Source organism: Natator depressus, chromosome 1 (assembly GCF_965152275.1).
Source record: "Natator depressus isolate rNatDep1 chromosome 1, rNatDep2.hap1, whole genome shotgun sequence".
Lineage (NCBI taxonomy): Eukaryota > Metazoa > Chordata > Testudines > Cheloniidae > Natator > Natator depressus.
Window position 1 is genome coordinate 283,648,758 of NC_134234.1, and position 21,070 is coordinate 283,669,827.

The 21,070-nt window shown below is 39.3% G+C and overlaps 1 protein-coding gene across 2 annotated transcripts; it reads right to left on the minus strand.

The window, feature by feature from the left end:
* Positions 1 to 561: 561 nt before the first annotated feature.
* MDM2 (MDM2 proto-oncogene) lies at positions 562 to 20,243 on the minus strand. 2 transcript variants are annotated; one of them, XM_074942080.1, is made up of 11 exons: positions 20,124 to 20,243; positions 19,481 to 19,565; positions 13,994 to 14,068; positions 13,420 to 13,553; positions 12,200 to 12,249; positions 10,729 to 10,796; positions 10,478 to 10,571; positions 7,684 to 7,841; positions 6,765 to 6,920; positions 5,278 to 5,355; positions 562 to 2,166 (listed from the first exon to the last, which is right to left on the minus strand). In XM_074942080.1, the coding sequence occupies exons 2-11, from the start codon at positions 19,559 to 19,561 to the stop codon at positions 1,594 to 1,596; spliced, it is 1,467 nt and encodes a 488-aa protein (XP_074798181.1). In that variant the 5' UTR covers positions 19,562 to 19,565; positions 20,124 to 20,243; the 3' UTR covers positions 562 to 1,593. The 2 variants fall into 2 exon arrangements, with proteins under 2 accessions (XP_074798181.1, XP_074798182.1); XM_074942081.1 differs by lacking the exon at positions 20,124 to 20,243 and adding an exon at positions 19,689 to 19,922.
* Between the last annotated feature and the right edge of the window lie 827 nt (positions 20,244 to 21,070).

Consider the following 21,070-nt stretch of genomic DNA (forward strand, 5'->3'; position numbering starts at 1 on the left):
TAACTTAACAGCATTTTTAAAAAAATTCTATGTAAATACACACTTTCACTGCATTCTTGGAATTCACCACAAACACACAAAATATTCAGCAACATAAAAAGTACAGAGAAATTTCACAAGACAGAGAATTTGGGAAGGGTGGGAGGGTGGAGGAGAGGGCAAGTATGGTGAGATTTTTTTAAAATTCATTACTGAAAAGAGTTACCAAGGAACTGGACACACTAGTTTTAAGGATATTTAATTTTACAGATTTTTCATTTTTGTCCAAAAAGGTAATATCAAAATTTTGATCAACATTTTATATTAAAGTCTGATTTCAGTATATAACCAACCAATCTACCACCTCACAACTCTTTAATATTCAGAAAAACCCTTACAAAAACAGAGAATCACAGATTCAATTAAAAAAAACTGCTGAACTAAAAAACCACCCTTATGCAAAATATCACCGTGCTGTTTTTGCTCTCTCTGAAGGGTTTGGTATATTTGGTCTTATTTAAGTGAACGTAATGCTCATGAAATGTGGTACACTGACAACACTGGACACAGGTACAGTAGAAGTATAAACTTCCCCAACACCGCTCCACTAATGTGTTTTCATAGCGAACGTGGTTTTTTGTTTTGTTTTTTTTAAAGTCACCACGACCATTGAGTCTTTGGCCCCCTCTGCTGGGCCAGTCAAATGTGCCAAACTCAGATGTGGTTACTTATCTATTAGCAACAGGACAGACTACCAAATCATAAGAAACAGGTCTCAAAATCATTTCACAGGAGTGATGTGACAAACATCTTCGGTTACTACCAATCAAAGCTGAATTCAAATCAATTACTTATCAATAGTAATCATTTTTATAGCACCTGAAACGTATACTTGCATTTTACTGAAATGAAAGGCTAGTCTCTACCCTAATTTCATTCTTCGCTCATTCCAATTTTTGGTCTAAATTAATTACTCTAATTCTTTACTAACTTTCACATCTTCTGGTGATCTGAAGTGGTCTCAGAAGTATTTCCCCCAATTTACCTACTTTGATAAATAAATTGAATTCTCAGCAATGACCAAGTCAAAATTTTATTTTTCAAAATAGGAATTTTCCTAGGGATTTCTTAAGAAGTTCTGATTTTCCCCAATGACTTGACTAAGGAACAAATACCAGAATTTGTAGAAAGATGGGAAGGTTGAAATTATGAAATCTATTCATTCTTACCGAGGAAAAGAAAATTGATTTTCACAATAATGAAACTTGAGAACTCTCTCATTTCTCAAAAGCATTAAATTCATTATTTTAAAATGGATATTCTATTCAGTTGTACAAGAGTCATTACTGATCTGCTTGTGATGTGTAATTCTTGTTGTGACAGATCCCCTAACATGGAAATAAGTTTCAGGAATTTGGGTACTTTAAAATCTCCCCAAATGCCTAATGAAGACATCAACTTTTCATTAAAATCAAAAGAAAGAAAAATCAACCAAAATATGTTTTTAGTTAAACATACAAAAATAGTTTCTTACTCTCTTAATTGTAAGAGTCTATGGAAATTTGTATGGAAGGTCTGTTGAAACTTTGTTGCACAGTTATGCTGAAGTTCCTTCTAACTAAAATAAGTTAGCACAATCATCTGAATTGGCTGTCTACAGACTGGACAGGGTTTATTCCGCTTTTTCAGTTTCCTTGCACAAGTAAAACATGACATAAGATGTCCTGTCTTGCCATGAACTATACAGCCATTTTTAGGTCTGCTCTGACATATGACACAGGGCTCTATGCTAGAAAGGGGTAGACTGCATTCCATACTTTCCTCTTTGTCTTCTGACTCTTTTTTCTCAGGTTCTTTGCAATCCTCTTGGCTGCTACAAAAGATATTGCTAGATGTAGATGGCTGAGAGTATTCCTCACTTTCCTGGGATTCAGAAGTTTGTGCTGTTGTATCCTCACTTTCTTCAACACTTAGTTCTTTATCTTCATTCATTTTCACTTTCTTACAGTCGGGAACATCAAAACCCTCTTCATGCTCTAGCTGTGTGGAACTTTCCAATTTTCGCTTTTCAGATTTGTCATCATTCTTTTCATCAGGAAGCCAGTCCTCACGAAGAGCCCAGCATCTGGGGCAATGCCGCGGAAGGGGAGGGTTCATTTCATTGCATTTAGTGCACTTCCAATAATCCTTTAGTGAATTAAAAGTTAAACAGTTAAGCTATTTGGCTTTCCTACTATTATAGAAAAAAAACTAAAGGAGATTCTTTATGTTACTGCTAAAGTATTTACTCAATATTTGTACATAGAATTGGTCAATCATCACATTTTAAGATGGAAAGAGCTTTAGGAAGAGGAAAGTTAAGATCAATTATACCACAATTTCTCGATCTTGTAACGATAGCACATATGATTTTTTTCCCCCCTCCTTGCAATTAAAAATTTGGGTGTAAAACTCTCTCAAAACTGAACAAGTAAACAACTATGCCAAGGAAAATATGTTACACAGGCAGTGTACCAAAACTGTATACAGTTAGTACTATCATTAGAGCTAGACTCAAATCTATTCCATGATATGTTTTAGCAACTGATCTTCTACCTCTCTAATGTAAGTTTGCACATTGCACAGACTATCTGCATATATATTTTCAGAAAAATAAAACTATGTTAAAGTGAAATTATGGTTGCAACTACTTATCAGTAATTTAGGAAAAACACATTACAGGGATGCTGTAATTATCCTAAAACCAAGCATTATAAACCCAGGATATTCTGAGTTAAGGTTAAACATAAAAGAAATCCAAACATGTTAAGGTATAGAAATGCACATTTACGGCACTCAAATACCTTTAGGTCTGCCTTGTAATAACACCATATACTAAACTCATTTACAGAACAAGATTCCATTTTATGTTGTACGCAGCAGTACATCATACTGGAACCTCTCTTACACTGCCTTCATGATCCCAGAACACTATGTTTCTTTAAATAAAAGTCTCTAGCCGTTAGGTTACTGAGCCTTGAAAATTTGAACAGAGTTTAACTGATGCAATGATGTCTGTCTCCATTTGCAGAACCTGAAACAATTCCAAGGGGTATGTGACCTGATTCATTTATCTTAGTGGGTGCTAACTATCACCCAATAATAATACTTCAAACGTCAACACTTAACTCATTATTCAAAGCATATACAAAAGGAGAAGGAAAATCATACTGTGAAGATCTGTAATCTACTGTGAGTGACAGCTTATTCTGGTACCACTAGTCAGTGGCCTTGGGACAAGTATCCCATTGTTTTCTGTCTCCAGTCAAGGAAAAACCTAGCAGACCGCAGAGGAGCATCTGGGTTCCTCCAAAAAGCCAGTGGAGCATATGAGCCTCACTGAATGGAGCCTGAGATCCAAGAGGATGTGTGAACCTATTTTGAGTATCTGCACAATCTACTGAGAGCGCCATATCATGTGGCAGAACTTATTCTGTGTACAGAACTTGAGAAGTATCACTGCCGTTCTCCCCTCCCCCAATCTAACCTGTTTGTGATTAAGCCATTTTTGTGTTTGTTGTCCCAGGTCAGATTAACTTGATTTTCCTACCCACTCCCAATGGTATTAGGAAACATTTAGGATTAATGATAATTTTCTGCCATTATTTTTCTTAACTGAAAATTTACACCTGCAAGTAAGAGAGTCTGGTGCATACAATCTTCTTTGGAGAAACTCACAAAGAATTGCCCTATTTCAAAATGGCTGCCATTACCCATTGTTCTTAATGTAAATGAGACCATAGGTCAATATCATCGTTACAAATGGCTATAGCCTCCCATTGTTCCCAAGGAGATGGCAACCTGCCTTTAGCAGGTAGACCCTATGAGGTCACAAGGCGGAGAATAATATTTGGTTGTACTGAGAACAATTAGCTCTTCTCAAAAATTACCAACTGGGGGAAACCTGTGGCTTCAGTACTACGGAAAACAACTGAAGGTGGCAGCTATTTTAAAAGAGCACTTTTTTCTGAAATTCTCTGAAGTAGAACACTATTCTCCAGTCTCTGCTGAAGGAAAAACTTCCAATTATGAATACTGTGAAAAAACGATCAGTAATCCTAAAAAATTTTTTCAAGTGTAGTCTACTCAAGATTTCAGTGAGTTTAAACTATATGAAATGTTTGAAATGTGTGCATTATTCAAGAGCCTTCCCCAAAAAACCTCAATTTGACTAACACTGGATGTTCAACTCCTTAAAAGACATTTTAAAATTCATTTTCACTCCTAAAGGTATTTAACAAATTTATATAAATTCCATTCTCAGAGTGTTGTAATTTTGGGGAGTGGCAAACTTAACCTTAACTATGGAGCTGCAACTAGCAACACCATAATTAAAAAATGCTTGTTTTGGATGCCTTTTTCTACTCAGACATGAACTGTGAATGAAGAGCAATAAGAAATAACGGTATATCATCTATTTAAATCTAGACAAAGTAACTTTAAAAATATTCTGTTTGACATTTAAAAAAAAACACAACAAAAACAAAAAACCTCCTTATATTCCCAGAGGTATCATTACAGCTGGCTCCACAGTACGAGCATGATTAAGGCAGCTCAGCCAATGACATGATCTGGATCACTAATTCTCCTATGCAACTCTGTGTTCATAATGGCAATTTAAAGAAATGTTCCATGTTTTAGTATTTAGTTTTAAAGACATGTCAAATTCTGAATTCAGATATTCTGACAAGCCAATGTGCTGAAATTTAAAAAAAAACTTTACTATACACAAAAAAAATACAGAAACTGATCTTTTCAATCTTCTAGACAATTTAAAAACAGTTCCTTTATCCTTAGTGAATTTTCAATATACAATTTTTTGCTATTTTCTTTATTTCACTCAGATTGGACACTGAAATTAAAAGTGGCCAGTTTTATTTTGTTTTCTTGTAAACAAAAACAATGCTAGCTTTTGGTTTCCAAAAAAATTAAAAAGCTTTTTTTTTTAAAAAAAAAAATCCTTCCTTTGTGTTTTAAACAAAAAGTTAGCTCTAGGCTCTAAACTGTGTGCCCCTTACTCTGAGTGAGCCAGTAAAATTTGAAATTCCTGTATCCACAACTTTAAAACGGCAGAGAGAAAGACTGATTTATAGGTCGGTAACTGAAAGACCTCAAACTATCATTTTCCTTTTAATGCAAGAAAAAGCCAGATTTTATTTTTAAAATCACTGCAGTATCCACGGAATTCATATATGTTCCCAGTCCTGGTCTTTCATTTCACAAGACTTGTGATTTTGCATGAACCAAGGATTTACTCACAGCTAGTGAAATTTCAGGATCTTCATCGAATGAATCAGCATCACTCTCTTCAGTCTGATATATCGTCACCTGATATACCTGATGGAAGAAAATATATTTTAACTTCCTTTTACTTGGTTTTCAATTTTAAATGTTTTATTAAAAAACAACCCTGAACAAGCAGTAAAGCACACTTGACAGAATATATTTGTTTAAACTTTTTATCAGATAGAAAATAGTACTTGCTAAAGTTCTAGATGATGTGGCTACATACTACACGCATTTTCTTGGTGTACCGAATTAAGAGAGGAGCTCTACTACTTACGGGTACAGACACTGTAATCAATTACCAGCTCTAAAAACTTTTGTTCTCATTTGGGAACAACCTCTTGGAAGATTTACAATATAGACAGACAACAGTGGGCCCCCCTCAAATGGATAATGTCAATTGTGAACAAAAGCTTTAGCAACACAGATATTTCACTAGTCAACACAGTAAATGAAAGACACTAATTCTAATACACTGCACCATAGAGCTCACTATTTGGAATTTTTAAGGCTACCTATGCGGTCTCTTAATAATATAACATAGGAGTGGCCAAACTGTGGCTCATGAGCCGCATGTGATTCTTTTACTGTTGAAGTGTGGCTCATGGAGCCCCCCACACTCCCACCATTCTCCACCTACCATACTTGGGGAGGGGAGCTTGGGACCTCTGACTTGCAACAGGGTGGTGGGGTAGGGGCTTCTGCCTAGCGGTGGGGTGTGGGGGCTCTGAGTTTCAGCCCCACAGGGCATGCTTGCCAGAGCTTGGGGCTTCAGCGGGAGCGGGGTTGAAACCCCAAGCCCCAGCAGGCACCTCCCGCAGGACTGAAGCTCTGAGCCCCAGCAGGTGTGTCTTGGTTCTGAAGACTGTCGTATGTGGCTCTGAGAGTCAGTAAGTTTGGCAACCCCTGATATAAGATCTTAGATAGTTTCTAAAAATGTATTCTAAAAATACTTCTATTCACTTTTAACTTTATGCAGATAAATATCCTATTTAATATGTTTTGCCTTTCAAAAATTATGAGGTTTTCTTCCAATAAAGTTCTATATACATATTCCAAGCTAAGACCTTTATCCTACAAGAAACCATGCATAAGTGGACTCCTGACCCTGCACTGAACCTCAGTGACTTCAACAGCCAGACAGTGAATTTTACTGGATTAAATTCTATGGCCTATGTTATGGAGGAAGTCAGATTAAATCATTGTAATGGTCCCTTCAGGCCCTATAAATGACCCCAATGGAGCTCTGCCTACATGGAGCTTCTTGCAGAATCATGATTAAATTTGTACAAAGAAAACTCAGTATAAAGAATGGCAGTACATATTTGCCATACAGCACATACAGTCATGAAAGACGACTATGGAAATGTTTCATATTGGATTCCAACAAAATGCTTCTGCTATAACATTTCAGATTTAGCTGGGGGGGTGGGGTGGAGGGGGAAGAGGAATATACATGCCTCATCATCTTCATCTGTGAGCTCTTGTCCTTCTTCATTATGGCTATAATCTTCTGAATAAATGGACTCAACTTCAAACTCAACACTGAACTGGTCTGAAACAGAACTCTGGTCAAACCAATCAGAGTTTTCGCTTAATGAACTGGCATGAAGATCCTGAATAAAAAGGGGAGGGGTGAATATATTTAACTTCATTATTCCATTCTTATGACTCATACTGCTACATGTGTATTTAAACATAACAGTCAAGAGAAACACTGTTTAAATGGCTGTGGGCCAGAGATAAAATAGTCATGTCTCAGCCAAATACCTCATACCACTCAAGATGTTTGGATTTCTCCTGCAGTTGCACCATTTAGAAATATATTATTGGACTAATAAAACCTTTAAAAATTATTTTTAAATGAATGAAAAAAATATTGGAACTGGCTCCAAAACTAGTATGTTGAAATATAACACAAGCGAAGTTTGAACTTACATTTGCTAACATTTAAAATATACAGAAAAGCAGATGATAGTGTGTGTGAATTTAAAAAATATTTCACTTCTGTGTACTGAGATTTTATAATACTTACAGCATCTTTTATCAAATCTCAAAATACTTTAACAAAGGTGTGTAAATATTAACCCATATTTTACAGATGGGAAACTGAGAAGTGTAAATAACTTACTCTAATCACGAAACACACTCTCACTGGGAATACAGATATTCATACACAATTCAGAGGCACCACTTTTCATAATGAAGATTAAAGAAAATTCTATTCTTAAGTTTTGTGATCCAAGCCACATAAAATACAACACTCAGGTTCTCTGACATCACTAGAAGCATTATTTGTTTCAAATATTAAGGTGATAATCAAGATGCATGTCTGGGAAATTTGAGAACTCAACATAATTAAAAATACATCTTGCTTACAGGACTTGCAGAGTCTATTGAGTCGCTGCTGTTGCTTCCTTCGCAGCATAGCCCACTTACAACACACCAAGAAAGGCTTTCATCAAATGTGAGCGAAATGCTGTCTGACTTATGCCGTTTTCTTCTTTCACTAGGTTGTTCATCTGAAGAATTTTCTTCTGTGTCAGAGAGAAAAAGCTTATTAATCCAAAGGCATCTATGAAGTCCACGTTACATGCATTTTAGTAGATGTTTAAACTGGATTTTACTTATTCAGAACTTTAATATTAAAATTATTCAGTGTTTTTCAATGGAAAATTAAATAAAGGCACCTGACCTATTTTAAAAAGACAATGAAACACATTCTTGCCATATTCCTAAAAGAAAATGGTGTAAAATGGGCAAAAGATTGACATTTCAGAGGCTGTTTTTCACTGACTGCCCTATAAATGGTCATTTCTCCAGGCAGTAGATACTATGATTAAGGAATCATAAGAACGAACTCCCGGCCACCTCCGGAAATCGGGGATTTTATTTTAGCATAGCATGCAATAGTATATTTATTGGTATCAGAATTTCTATTATAAACCCAATTTGCAAGGGGTATAAAAGTCCACACTAAAAATTCCTTCAAGGCTAAACCATGATGTTCAAGCTATCAACTGTGGAAACATTGTTTTAAGCCGAAGAACTAAAAAACACTGACGTTTTAGACTCTGGTAGCATGAGGGAGGGAGGGAGTAGGGAGACAGCATTTTGGGGATAAATGTATCAAAATTCAACTCCACTGATATTAAGAAAAGGCATTATAAACGAACTTGACGAAAACTCAATAAGCAGCTGCCAAGTCAGTATGTAATAAATGCAGTGGAGTGAAATTCCCTACCAGGATTGGCAAATCGGTTCAATGACCATTCAACAGAGCCTGCTGTCACCTACAGGTGCCTTTCACTCTACTGCCCAATACTTTCTTTGCACTGTAAAAAAAGTTTGAAAAATCCACCCCAGGGCCTCTAAGCCTGGCATCTTTAGTTTTAAAAAAAAAACAAGAACAAAACACTTGTACATACTTTGTGACTCCTCTTACTTTCCCTTGATGCTTCTTGGCTCAGTCCCTCTCTTTTCTTTTTTCGCCCTGAGAGCCCCAACCTTCAAACTTAGATGCCCCCAGGCCCAACCGTTGCTCCTGTCCATCGTTGTCCTCATTAAGTTGTCATCTCTCCATGAGGCACTGATAACATGCCAACACACGGTTTCTAAACATTTACAGTGAAATAGTAGCGGCTCCAAAGGAGCCGCTATCATCCCAATGTAACGAGCATAGTGGTTTAAGGGGAAGATTTCCTACAAATTAAAAAAACAGTGTACATAAAAACACTATTAAAAGAATTTTAAGGCTGTAATAAACTGACAAATGGATGCAAAAACAGAGTTAATGATTAAGCTTGCAATAAGCAGGCACAACAGAACACCTGATTACTCTGGGTTGTGTGTAAGTATTACAAGTTATAATCCTTAACTGTGAATTTTCATCCTTTCACCAGTTTGAGTTACAACATTAAAGAGTTCTTTTAATGTAGCGTGAATGGCTTATAAATGCAGTACAGTTTTAGGATAGGCTAGGATGACTGCTACCTAAATACTACAAAGTCAAGCATATCAGAAATACTTTACATAGATCAAACAACTGAACAAAATATTACTGAACATAGGAAAACAAAATAAATATTGCATGCTATGATTTTATGTGAAAGGTTATTGTTACTCAATTTATCACAACTATCAAGAATCACCAGATAAGTGATAAAATGCAGGTTGGTGTGGAAATTACCAGTGTGTATTACATATAATTGAAAGTTATGAAGTGTCACTACCAAGAGGTTGAAAGTTTAAACATAACTCAAAAAACCCACCCACTCAAAAACACTCACTAATTACAGCTACTAAATATCAGAATCAACACCTCAGATGTTAAAGAATGCATTAACCAATAAATATTAAGTTGCCATGTAGAGGGGAGAGGTAGAGAAGAGAATCAGAGGGCCAATCAGACATATTTAGGTGACTAAATACTTTTGAAAATCTGGACCAAGATAACTGGATAAAATAGAGCCTTTCACCCCATGTCACTGGCTTAAATCCAATACAAATACGTTACAAACAGCAACCAAAAGTTATAATCTGGTGGTTGTCTGAAGAGTTACCTGACATCAGTTTGATAGTCTCAGTGCAGTGTGTGAAAAGATGTCCACATCACAAAGAAAACACCACTGATACCTTGTTGGTGACATCAGTATAAAGGCAGAGGACTGAAAAAAGTCATGGAGACTGAGCTACCCTATCACCCTACCGGTAGTCCTTGCAGGTCAGGACTGCACCATGCTGGTGAGGTTATTGTATGTATTATCATAGCACCTAGTCATGGACCAGAGCCCCATTGTGCTAGGACAGTGGTTTTCACTATGTCAAAGATTCCCAAAGGGATCCGTACCTGCAGTCGAAATTTTTTAGGGGTCCATAAATGGAAAAAAAAAAAAAAGAAATAAAAGATTGAAACCGCTGTGTCCGGAGACATACAAACATGCGGGGAAGCCTGTATTGCCATTACCCACATTGTATCTATTCTATGGATAAGCAGAGAAGCTCATTCTCCAGGGCTGTCAATCTGGTACCTTTCACAATGGCTAAAAACGTGAAAATGTGGACTCCCCCACAAAAGATGACATGAGCCAGTGACATACAAGTTTGCTCTAGGTGTACATACTCTTGAAAGGTATAAAATATTGAAAATCCTGCATTATAAATGTGCACATACCAGATTCACTAAGCATCCTCCTAGAAGAGGTAGTTGGTCTAGCAGTCAAATTTGGGGATGTCTGTTTTTCGTCAACTAACTCTTGCATGGATTCCTGTTTAACAAAAATACTAAGTAAGCATAGTAGTAATGTGGATAGGATGAAATTAATTTTAATCTTTCAACTGCATCCAAATCTCAATGGTAAAGCAACTGAAGTTGTGAAACTTGAAAGAGTGTATATGTTAGAATGTATCAAGTAGTTAGATCACCTTTAGAACATTGCCTTTTTCAAGTTGGCACCTGGTCTCATTCTCAGATACGTTTGCTTCCATAGACTCTGAAAAAGAAAAATACATAATGCAATGCATCAAAAAGGAAATATCTGCAGGCTCAAGGGACTGCTGTGAAAGTTGTAAAAACATACTGCAAATACTTTGTACATATCGTTTTAAATCTTAATTCAGAGTATACTTACGAGTATGAAGTGATTCTGTAAATGTTAAGAAAGGTTCAAGGTTTTCTTTGTTACATTACATACACAATTATAAGAAAAAAGAAATGTAACTGTGTTTTGGGATTTCTCACAGATGAAAGAAATACACTTTTTAGCTAGATATCAACAGAATGATTCTACACTATTTACAAGGGGACACATACAAGATCCACTGGTTTACAAAAGAAGATATCAAGCTCTGCAAGAGATGTTTACAGTCACTAATATACTACTAAGACATAGAAATAATTGTTCTAACTACATTGTCAGAATGGACCCTGAACTACACAATGCAACTAGTTATTTTCACGACAAAAGGTATCCATTTAGAACAAAGTTAAGTATAGTAAGCACATACCCTCTTTATTTGACCAGATTTTATCTTTGAGATCTTCTCTACTTCTATCCTTCCACTCTGCTGTTCTGGCCAAGATTTTCAAAAATAGGAGCCTAACTTTAAGCCCCAAAGTCCATATTTAGGCAGGTGCCTGATTTTCAAGTGTTGAGTACCCAACTGTACCCACTGAAGCCAATGGGAGATGTCAGGTGCTCCATACTTTGGAAAATCAAGCAGATTACACATGTATAAATGTAGATTTAAGAGCCTTTAAAAAAAAAATCACCCCATATTTAACTTTCATTTCACTCATTTCTTAAATTTAAGTTACATCACAGATGCATTATCCATCCTTCTCTTGCAGATGTGAATAAATTTAATTAGGCCATAGTCTATTTTATGAAATTATATATGGATTTATTAAACTCATAAGAACAAAGTATATAGATTTTTTTCCTGCTACTTTTATTGTTTATCATATAAACTATTACAAGAGAAATGTTAACTCAAATTAGACAGGGTAGTTAAGGATGAACCAATATTCAAATATTTTGTTTTTAAAATACATTTCTTAGTGTGAGTTGAGTATGTAAAGAAAGCAGAATCAAAGTCTGCACATAATGCCTTATCCCGTTTCCATTGAAGCCAATGAAAGTTTTGCCACTGACTTCACTATGAGCAAGTTCAAGCCCATTTTCTGTGCTAGACCCATAACCTTAAACAATTTATTTGTTAAAGATGCAATTCACCTCCAACAGTGCTACAAAAAAGTGATAATAATTACGTCATCTATCAATGATTGAAGTTAACTGAATATCACCTACAAAGTAAGTTAATACAGGTTCAGGACTTTTGCATTAATAAAGATCACTTTCTCCCCCACAAAAAAGGCCTTTCAGCACTAACTTACCTTGTTGACTAACTGCTATCAAGTTTCTGGAAATCATTGAGTATACTTTCCTTGAAGGGAGACAAAACAGACATTTCATACATTTAAAAATTATAAATTAGAAGTTCCTATTTACTGTGGTATATTTAGCCAAACTAGAAGAGAGAAAGACCAAGCTGAAAACACTGATTATTTTGTAGTGTCATGATTAGAGCTGGTTGAAAAAGAGGTAAATGCATTTTATGAAAAATTCAAAAAATGAAAATGCTTCTATTTTGTTCAAAACTTTTCACAGCATTTTTGGATGTTTTCATTTTATTTTGGTGGGGAAAACACCACCACCACTTTGATTTTGCTTTTTTAAGCTTTCCACTCCTCTTTCACCACCCCATTGTAAAAAGGGAATAGTATAAAAAGTGAAAGTGTTTTCCCCCACCAAAACAAACTTTAAATGCTTTTTTCTAAAAATTTGGAAAAAATTCCAATTTGAAATTCTCAAAAAATGAAAAATTTCAACAAGACCAGGAATTTTCCTCTTAAAAGTTTCAATTTCATCAAAAAGCCATTTCTCACTTAACGATCAGTTGGACCATCTCTAGTCATGATTCAAAGCATTTTTAATGGAACTTGTACAGTATTATTTCAGGGTTTAATCCAGAGAAAAATATCTTAAACTTTTAGGGCAGTGGCAAGACCCAGGTCATGCATCCTGGCTTTGCAGCAATATAACCTATTTCAGAAGAAAGTCTAGCCTGCTGCAAAGGGAAATCTTCAACCACTGTCACTCTGCACTGATAAGTGGTGTAGCTGCCTGGAGAAAAACAAAAGTGTATGCCCCTTCTCTGCAACCCCCTTTACTGGGCTTGGTCTCCCATGCACAAGGAGTTCATAATGGGAAGGGGACAGACTTAAGTGCTTGTGTAATGTCTAAATTATGTTGCTGTTACCTCAAGGGGTAAAGAGGAGAATCTCTCTTCAAAGCAGACAAAAGCCCATAAGGTCACTGAACCTCAGAAGTTTGTGTTGCTTCTGAGGTCTGGCAGTTATAGATATAAATGCAGGCTGAATCGGGCCTCCCTCTAAAAAACTAGATACTTGGCCAGCGGGCATACAATTATGACAATTCCATCTGTCAAGACTTATGCAAATAAAATATGCAACAAATTGCAAACCAACACACACTTTCAGTGTGTTACATACATTTCATACTGATCTCTCTCACAAAGAATATGAAATGTTACCTGTGTTCTTTTACAGAAAAGCTTGGTACCCCAAATAGATCTCCAAGAAGATCATCTGCACAGTGGACAATATGCTGCTGTTTTTCATCATATAATTGTTTAGACATAATATATTGGCCAAGATAGAATATTACCTACAATGCAAGACAAATATAGCTATACTAAATATATTTATAACTTTAAAGTATAAAACCAATATAAAATAACTTATTTCAAACCCCCTAAAGAGTCTATTCTCCTTTCAATTATCACCTGCAACTCCATATTAACAGTTATAAATAAATACTACTTTACATAGCAGTTTTCATCTGCAGTTCTCAAAGCTATATACTCCATTTTACAGACAAGAGAAACTGTGGTATAGATGTTAAGTGACTCGATCGAGGTTACAAAGCAAGACTGTGGCAGAGCCAGGAACAGAACCATCTCCCAGCTTCCAAATCGATGCCCTATCCAGTAAACCACATTATTTTTCTTTCATTATGGGATCACTAATAAGTATGGTAAACTTGTAAGTCTGACACTTCTATTTATTGCTATCCATCATTGTTAATGAGAAGTTCTGATAACTTACCTCCTTCATTGTAAAAGTGTCTTTTTGGGCACCAGCACAGTTTAACAACTTCAACAATAGTGGCTTCGGTTTAACCTGAAAGGGAAAAAAAAAAAGCAAACACCACATTTAATTTTTATAGTGCATGTCCTCCCCAAAGAGTCCAAAGCTCCATAGATTACTTTTGTATTACTCCCACAAAAACTATGTTAAAAGAGTGTTATTTACATTGAAAAGTCAAGCACCTCAAAGTTAGGGCATGGCAGATTTTTGGTTCCCTGTGCAATCTTAATTTTGTCATTCCCCCCCAGTGCATTTACTGTTCACATCAAATGAAACAGGGGTTCTGTGAAAATCTGTGTGTCATCACATAATTAAAGACTGTGCCAAGATACATATGTACATGGAGGCTAAAGTAAGGTTGCACAGGCAACAACAGTCTTTGCAACCTAAATAAGATTCATTTACATACTTACGTAATTGCCTAGGTTTTTCTTTTTCAGAAAAAAAGAACAACAAATCCTATTACATGCAACTATAACAACCCTCCCTCCCCCAAATCATCCACCACCACTTGGGTGTAAACCCTGAACCTTCAGCAATGTAGCACAGACTGCTCTCTCTTGAACTACAAGACTTACTACGTTAGGTGGTAAGTAGAAGGCTGGTATCTGAAGGGGGAACCCAGCCTAGCTCTCTCGCACCACTAGGAGGTGTGGCAGCTCCTACCCCATATGGTGCCCTCAAAGTTAATTATATGGCTCATTAGAGCTATTTGCTGGGTTTGGGCGTAAGCCCCTGTGTCTCTCTCCCCAAATCATCTTGTGCTACACCAGCTCTAACAGTTCTTAAGTGTTCCAAATATAGAGTGCGATGCTGCTGTTGCTGGTTCAGCAGCAGCATGAACCTGGTCCTAACATGTTCATGTTTAGTTATTTCAGCATCGAGACAAAATATTTCTGAAGAACAGGTGAGATAAGGGAAATGACTTTTTTCAAAAATGCATCTCTCAGCAAAACCTGATCTGAATGCCATGGGACAAAACAGACAGCTCTTCGGTCAAAGGACTTTCCTTCTCCCATATTTCAAAGGTTTGATGCAAACTATGAAGCAGTTAGAGCTTTCTAAAAACAAAAGGGCCACAAGAATTTTTTATATGGAAAGGGTTAGGCAACCTAATTACTGGCTCAACCCAACAATACAAACATATCACTGAAATGCAACAGATGGATATATAACAAAAAAGGAACAAACTCCATCAAATCGAGTATAATGAGGGAGGCCAAAGAAGAATTTGAAGAGCAACTAGTAAAAGACAAAAACTAACAGCAAATTTTTTAAAGCACATCAGAAGCAGGAAGTCTGCCAAAGAATCAGTGGGGCCACTAGAGATTGATGTGCTAAAGGAGCACTCAGTGAAAACAAGGCCACTGCATCGGTCTTCACTGCAGAGGATACGGGGGAGATTCTCATCCCTTAGCCATTCTTTTTAGGTAACAAATCTGAGGAACCATCCCAGATTGAGGTGTCAGTAAAGGTGGTTTTGGAACCACCTTTAAAAAAAAAAAAAAAAAAAAAAAAAAAAGCCTTGAGGCATTGCTGAAAATTACAGGCTGGTAAGCCTAACATCAGTACCAGGAAAACTGGCTGAAACCGTGCGTCTGATAATTGTGTTCTTTACTACAGATCAAGGGTAGTCAATTATTTTTTGTCAAGGTCCAAAAAGCTTGGTCAAGGTATAGGCAAAGTCCAGACTCCAGAGAAAATAATAAAATACAGTACAGTAACAATAATTCTAAGTAAATAAGATTTTGGGGTCCATTCAAAAGCGTCTGGCAGTCCGGATTTGGCCCGTGGTCCGCCTATTGACTACCCCTGCTATCTATGAACACGATGCGTTGGGAAATAGTCAACATGACTTTTGTAAAGGGAAATCATGCAGAATCCAATCTAGTAAAATTATTTGAAGGTGTCAACAAATATGTGGACAAGGGTTATCCAGTAGATATGCCTGGACTTTCAGAAGGCCTTTAACAAGGTCTCTCACCAAAAGGCTCTTAAGCAAACTAAGCAGTCATGGGATAAAAGGGAAGGTCCTCTCATAGATCAGTATTAAAATATAGGAAACAAAGGGTAGAAATAAGTGGTCAGTTTTCAAAATAGAAAGAGGTAAATAGCAGGGTCCCTCAAGGATCTGTACTGGGAGCAGTGCTGTTCAATATATTCATAAATGATCTAGAAAAAGGCATAAACAGTGAGTGGCAAAATCTGTAGAAAATATAAAAATACTCAAGATTGTTAAGTCCAAAGCTGACTGTGAAGAGTTACAAATGGATCTCAAAACTGGGTGACTGGGCAACAAAATGGCAGATGAAATCCAATCACAGAATTGTAGGACTGGAAGGGACCTCAAGAGGTCTTCTAGTCTAGTCCCCTGCACTCATGGCAGGAATAATTATTACCTAGACCATTCCTGACAGTTGTTTGTCTAACCTGCTCTTAAAAATCTCCAGTGATGGAGATTGCACAACCTCCCTACTAATTTTATTCCAATGCTTACCTACCCTGACAAAGTTTTTCCTAATGTCCAACCTAACCCACCCTTGCTGCAATTTAAGCCCACTGCTTCTTGTTCTATCCTCAGAGAGTAAGGAGAATAATTTTTCTCCCTCCTTCTTGTAACAACCTTTTATGTACTTGAAAACTTATGTCCCCTTCTCAGTCTTCTCTGCTCCAGACTAAACACTCAGAAGTCATGTTTTTTAGACCTTTAATCATTTTTGCTGCTCTTCGCTAGACTTTCTCCAATTTGTCTACATCTTTTCTGAAATGTGGCATCCAGAACTAGACATAACACTCCAGCTGAGGCCTAATCAGCACAGAGTAGAGCAGAAGAATTACTTCTCGTGTCTTCCTTACAACACTTCTGGCTAATACATCCCAGAATGTTTGCTTTTTTTTGCCATAGCGTTACACTATTGACTCATATTTAGCTTGTGATAAATGTAACGTTGATAAATGCAAAGTAATGCACACTAGAAAAAGTAATTCCAACCATACATACAAAATGATTAGTGGTAACAACTAATTTAGACTCCAAGAAAGATCGTGGAGTCATTGCAGATAGTTCTCTGAAAATATCCATTCAACGTGCAGCAGCAGTCAAAAAAGCTAGCAGTATGTTAGGAACCATTAGGAAAGGGGTAAATAATAAGACGGCATAAAACAGCTTCCGTATGAGGAGAGATTAAATAGACAGACTGTTCATCTTAGAAAAGAGATGACTTCAAGAGAATATGACAGAGGACTATAAAATCATGAATGGTGTGGAGAAAGTGAATAAGGAAGTATTATTTACCCCTTCACATAACAAAACTAGGGATCACCCAATGAAATTAGTAGGCAGCAGGTTTAAAACACAAGGATGTACTTCTTCACACAATGCACAGTCAACCTGTGGAACTCAGTGCCAGAGGATGTTAAGAAAGCCCAATGTGTAAGTGGGTTCAAAAAAGTATTAGATAAGTTTATTAATGGCTATTAGCCAAGATGGTCAGGGATGCAACCCCATGCTGCAAGTGTCCCTAAACTTTGACTGCCAGAAGCTGGGACTGGACAACAGGGGATGGATGGATGGATCACCCTAATTGCCCTGTATCATTCATTCCCTCTGAAGCATCCGGCATCAGCTATTGTCAGAAGACAGGATTCTGGGCTAGGTGGACCATTGGTCTGACCCATTATGGCCATTCGTATGATTTTACAACAGATTCATAAAGGGAATGAACATCTCACTGAAACAGAGAGAATGTACCATAAGTAGACAGAACTTAGGGCTAGTCTACACTGGCAGTGCTTTAACATGACTTATGTACTTGCAGCAGAACGCTGGGAAAGAGCTGTCCCAATGCTCTTAAAAAAAAAACAAAACAAAACAAACAAAAAAAACACACCCCACCTCATGAGGGGTGTAGCTCCCAGCGCTGGTGCACTGTCTATACTGGAGCTTCTCAATGCTGAAACTTGCTATGCTCAGGAGGGTGTTTTTTCACACCCCGGAAAAAGAAAGTTGCAGCGTTGTAAATTACCAGTGTATTATTTAAGATCTGATCCTGCAACTGGATAGGTGTGGGAGGAAGCTTGTGCCCACAAGGAGCACTGCTGACTCTATACAAACACAAGGGCCCACCCAGGCATTGTAGATGGATTGCAGATCAAGGCCTTACAATCACTCCCTTGATTTCCATGACAAAACCCCCCAACTTTTAAGGTATTTTGATTTTAAATAAATCAGTATATTTTTCCATCCTAAGCTGCATGGTACGCTTTCATGAACTTCTGGCTTTTTTCATGTTTTCCTACCTTTCTAGCCTTTTAAACTATTAGTAACTACTTAACTTTTCTAACAAAGTAAATTCACTTGGAATAGCATGCCATAACTTTTTAAATAAATTAAGTCACATCTGATGTGAAAGAAACCATAGGATAGTGACTAACGCCATTGCTGCAGCTCTGGTACAGTACTCAGACAGAAGCGTAACACACTTAATGAATCACCATACCCCATGGCTTTTCATTATAAGGTCTATGTCTCTTACCCTGTTTTGCTTTTAAGTTCTGATGCAGCACAAGATGGTATTGTGACATACTGAAAACCCACAGTTAAATGAAAACAAAGAGGAGTCCTTGTGGCGCTTTAGAGACTAACAAATGTATTTGGCCAAATAAATTTGTTAGTCTCTAAGGTGCCACAAAGACTCCTCGTTGTTTTTGCTGATACACATTAACACAGCTTTCAGAGTAGCAGCCTTAGTCTGTATTCACAAAAAGAAAAGTACCACCTTGTGGCACATTAGAGACTAACAAATTTATTTAAGCATAACCTGTCGTGAGCTACAGCTCACTTCATCAGATGCATTCAGTGGAAAATACAGTGGGGAGATTTATATACATAGAGAACATGAAACAATGGGTAAACAATATCTGAAACCTGTCACCATACAGTTAAATGGAATCAGTAAAATTCAGACTCTCAGAAACAATACAAACACCATGTAGTGCTAGAAGATACACCTTTCCCAACGCTCTAATTGGATTCTGTCAAGATTTCCATTGTAAATGCTATTTTTATGGGTTTTATATTCTGAACGGACCTAGTAACCTGTTTGGGGCTCAAACTTGGCATTAAAATCAAACACCTGTTAAAAACATTTCTTTAAGAACACATTTAAATACAACAAAATCGCAGAAACATGAAGTTTAGGTAGCTGTGTCATCCTTCACTCCCAACCGTGAAAGCTGATTTACTCCACAACTGGGCGATTAAAGAGAACCCACCTTCACTTCCCTGGCTTTAATCCAATATTAACATCTATTTCCTAGCATTGATGTAGGAGCAGTCAGCATCCACACCCTCGACACCTGTCTACCAACAGGTCCATTGGCACCAAGCCCCGCAGCCAGCAGGAAAACCTCAGTGTCTGAGAGCCAGGGGCCAGGGCTACTCACCAGCGCCTCTTGCTCGGCGTGGGGAATGGAAGAGGCGCCGAGGCGGTCGTCCGACCCCGCTGACATCTTGGTGTTGCACATTTGCCTGAAATGAAGACAGCCGGTGTTAGCAGCTTGCCCGGCAGCGGGCGAAGCGGGGAGTCCGCGCGGAGGAGCAGAGCCATGCCCCGCAAGGATAACGCCAAGCGGCAACACGAGCCGGCCTCACCTGGGCGCTCCTGGCGGGCGCACACGCGGCGGAGCTGAAGCGCTGCACTGGCATGAAGCGGCGGGGCCGGGCCGCCTTTAAATAGCGTCGCCAGACGAAGGCAAGTCGGGGCTTAGCTCCTCCGCTGGCCGCGGCCCGGCATGTCTGAGCATAACCCGGGGCTGACGCTGCTGAGTCAGTGGGGGCCGGCCGCGCGTCGCTGCTGACTCACCCAACGGCTGGGGCAGCCGCCTTGGTCCGGCCCCTCGCCTCAGCCCCCGCCTCTCGCCCCAGCCCCGCGGCCGCCCGTTCTTCGTTCCCGGGCAGGCCCCGCGCGGCCGCCCTCCGCAGCCCTGCAGAGCCTGCCCACCAGGAGGAGGCGAAGCGAGGCGCCCGGCCTACCCCGCCCGAGCCCCTCCCTCCGCCAGCCAGGCCCAGCGCCCCGTCCCCACGCACCGCCAGCCGCTGGGGAGGGGGAGGTGCCGCTACCCCCCACGAACGGCCGCGGCCAGGCCCGCTGCGAGCTCCGCCATTTCCCCGACGCGCCGCGACACAGCGCCCCCGGGCCGGCGCCCCCTCGCGGCCAGCAGAGCCTGCCCGGCCGAGCTGCATCCGGGTCTCGGGCCTGGGCTTCGCGGCGCGTCGCACGCAAAGCTGCCCGGGGGGGGGAGGGGCCGCCGCTTAGCCCGGGCCTATCCCCAACCCCCGCCAAGGCGTGGCCTCTGCCCGCCCAGACTGAGAGACCGGCCGAGGGGACCCGCCACCACCACCACCACCACCACCTCCTCCCCCGAGCTGCCGGCCTGACCCGACCCTTTTCACGCACACCGGGAGCTGCATTTCTCCACCGTCCACACGGCCCCGGCCTGCTGCCCCGCGATCCCTCTGCATTGCCCCCCTGCCCCGTTCCCTGGCCGCGCAGCGGGGCAGTTGTCTCCCCGGCCAGCCACGCCCAAGCCAGGCGTCCACACCGGCCAGCAAACCGGGAGCAGGGTGCCAAACGGCGCGGCTGTTGGCTCCAGTCCCATGGGGCCCAGCCTGGAGCGCTGAACGGCGCATGAGCCACAGTGACCCCGCTTGTTGAACTGGTTTGTAACTGGGGCATGGCCCAACCATCATCCAGTTATTGTTCTATAGACCAGGTTTTAACCATGCATCTGTAACACAGGCCTGGATTTCTGCGGACAGCAGGACTACACCCATAAAGAACATATCGCAGGATCGAGGCCATGGTCATCTGACAAAAATCCTGGCCTGGCCTGAGGTCAGGAAAAACACTTACTTGAACAACTGTTTGAACCAAGTTTAGCAGTTTCCACTGTACAGTGAAAAACAGTGGCACCGGAAAGGGAAAAGTTGCATGTAGTGATAGGTATTTCTAGTCATTTCCTTTCCAGCTCATG

Coding starts and splice junctions, on each gene's coding strand:
- MDM2 (XM_074942080.1), bottom strand. CDS start 19,561: ATGTGCAACACCAAGATGTCAGCGGGGTCGGACGACCGCCTCGGCGCC. Junction 14,069..19,480: donor ACGCCGAGCAAGAGGCGCTG/GTGAGTAGCCCT, acceptor TTTCCCTTTCAG/GTTAAACCGAAGCCACTATT. Junction 13,554..13,993: donor ACACTTTTACAATGAAGGAG/GTAAGTTATCAG, acceptor CTTGCATTGTAG/GTAATATTCTATCTTGGCCA.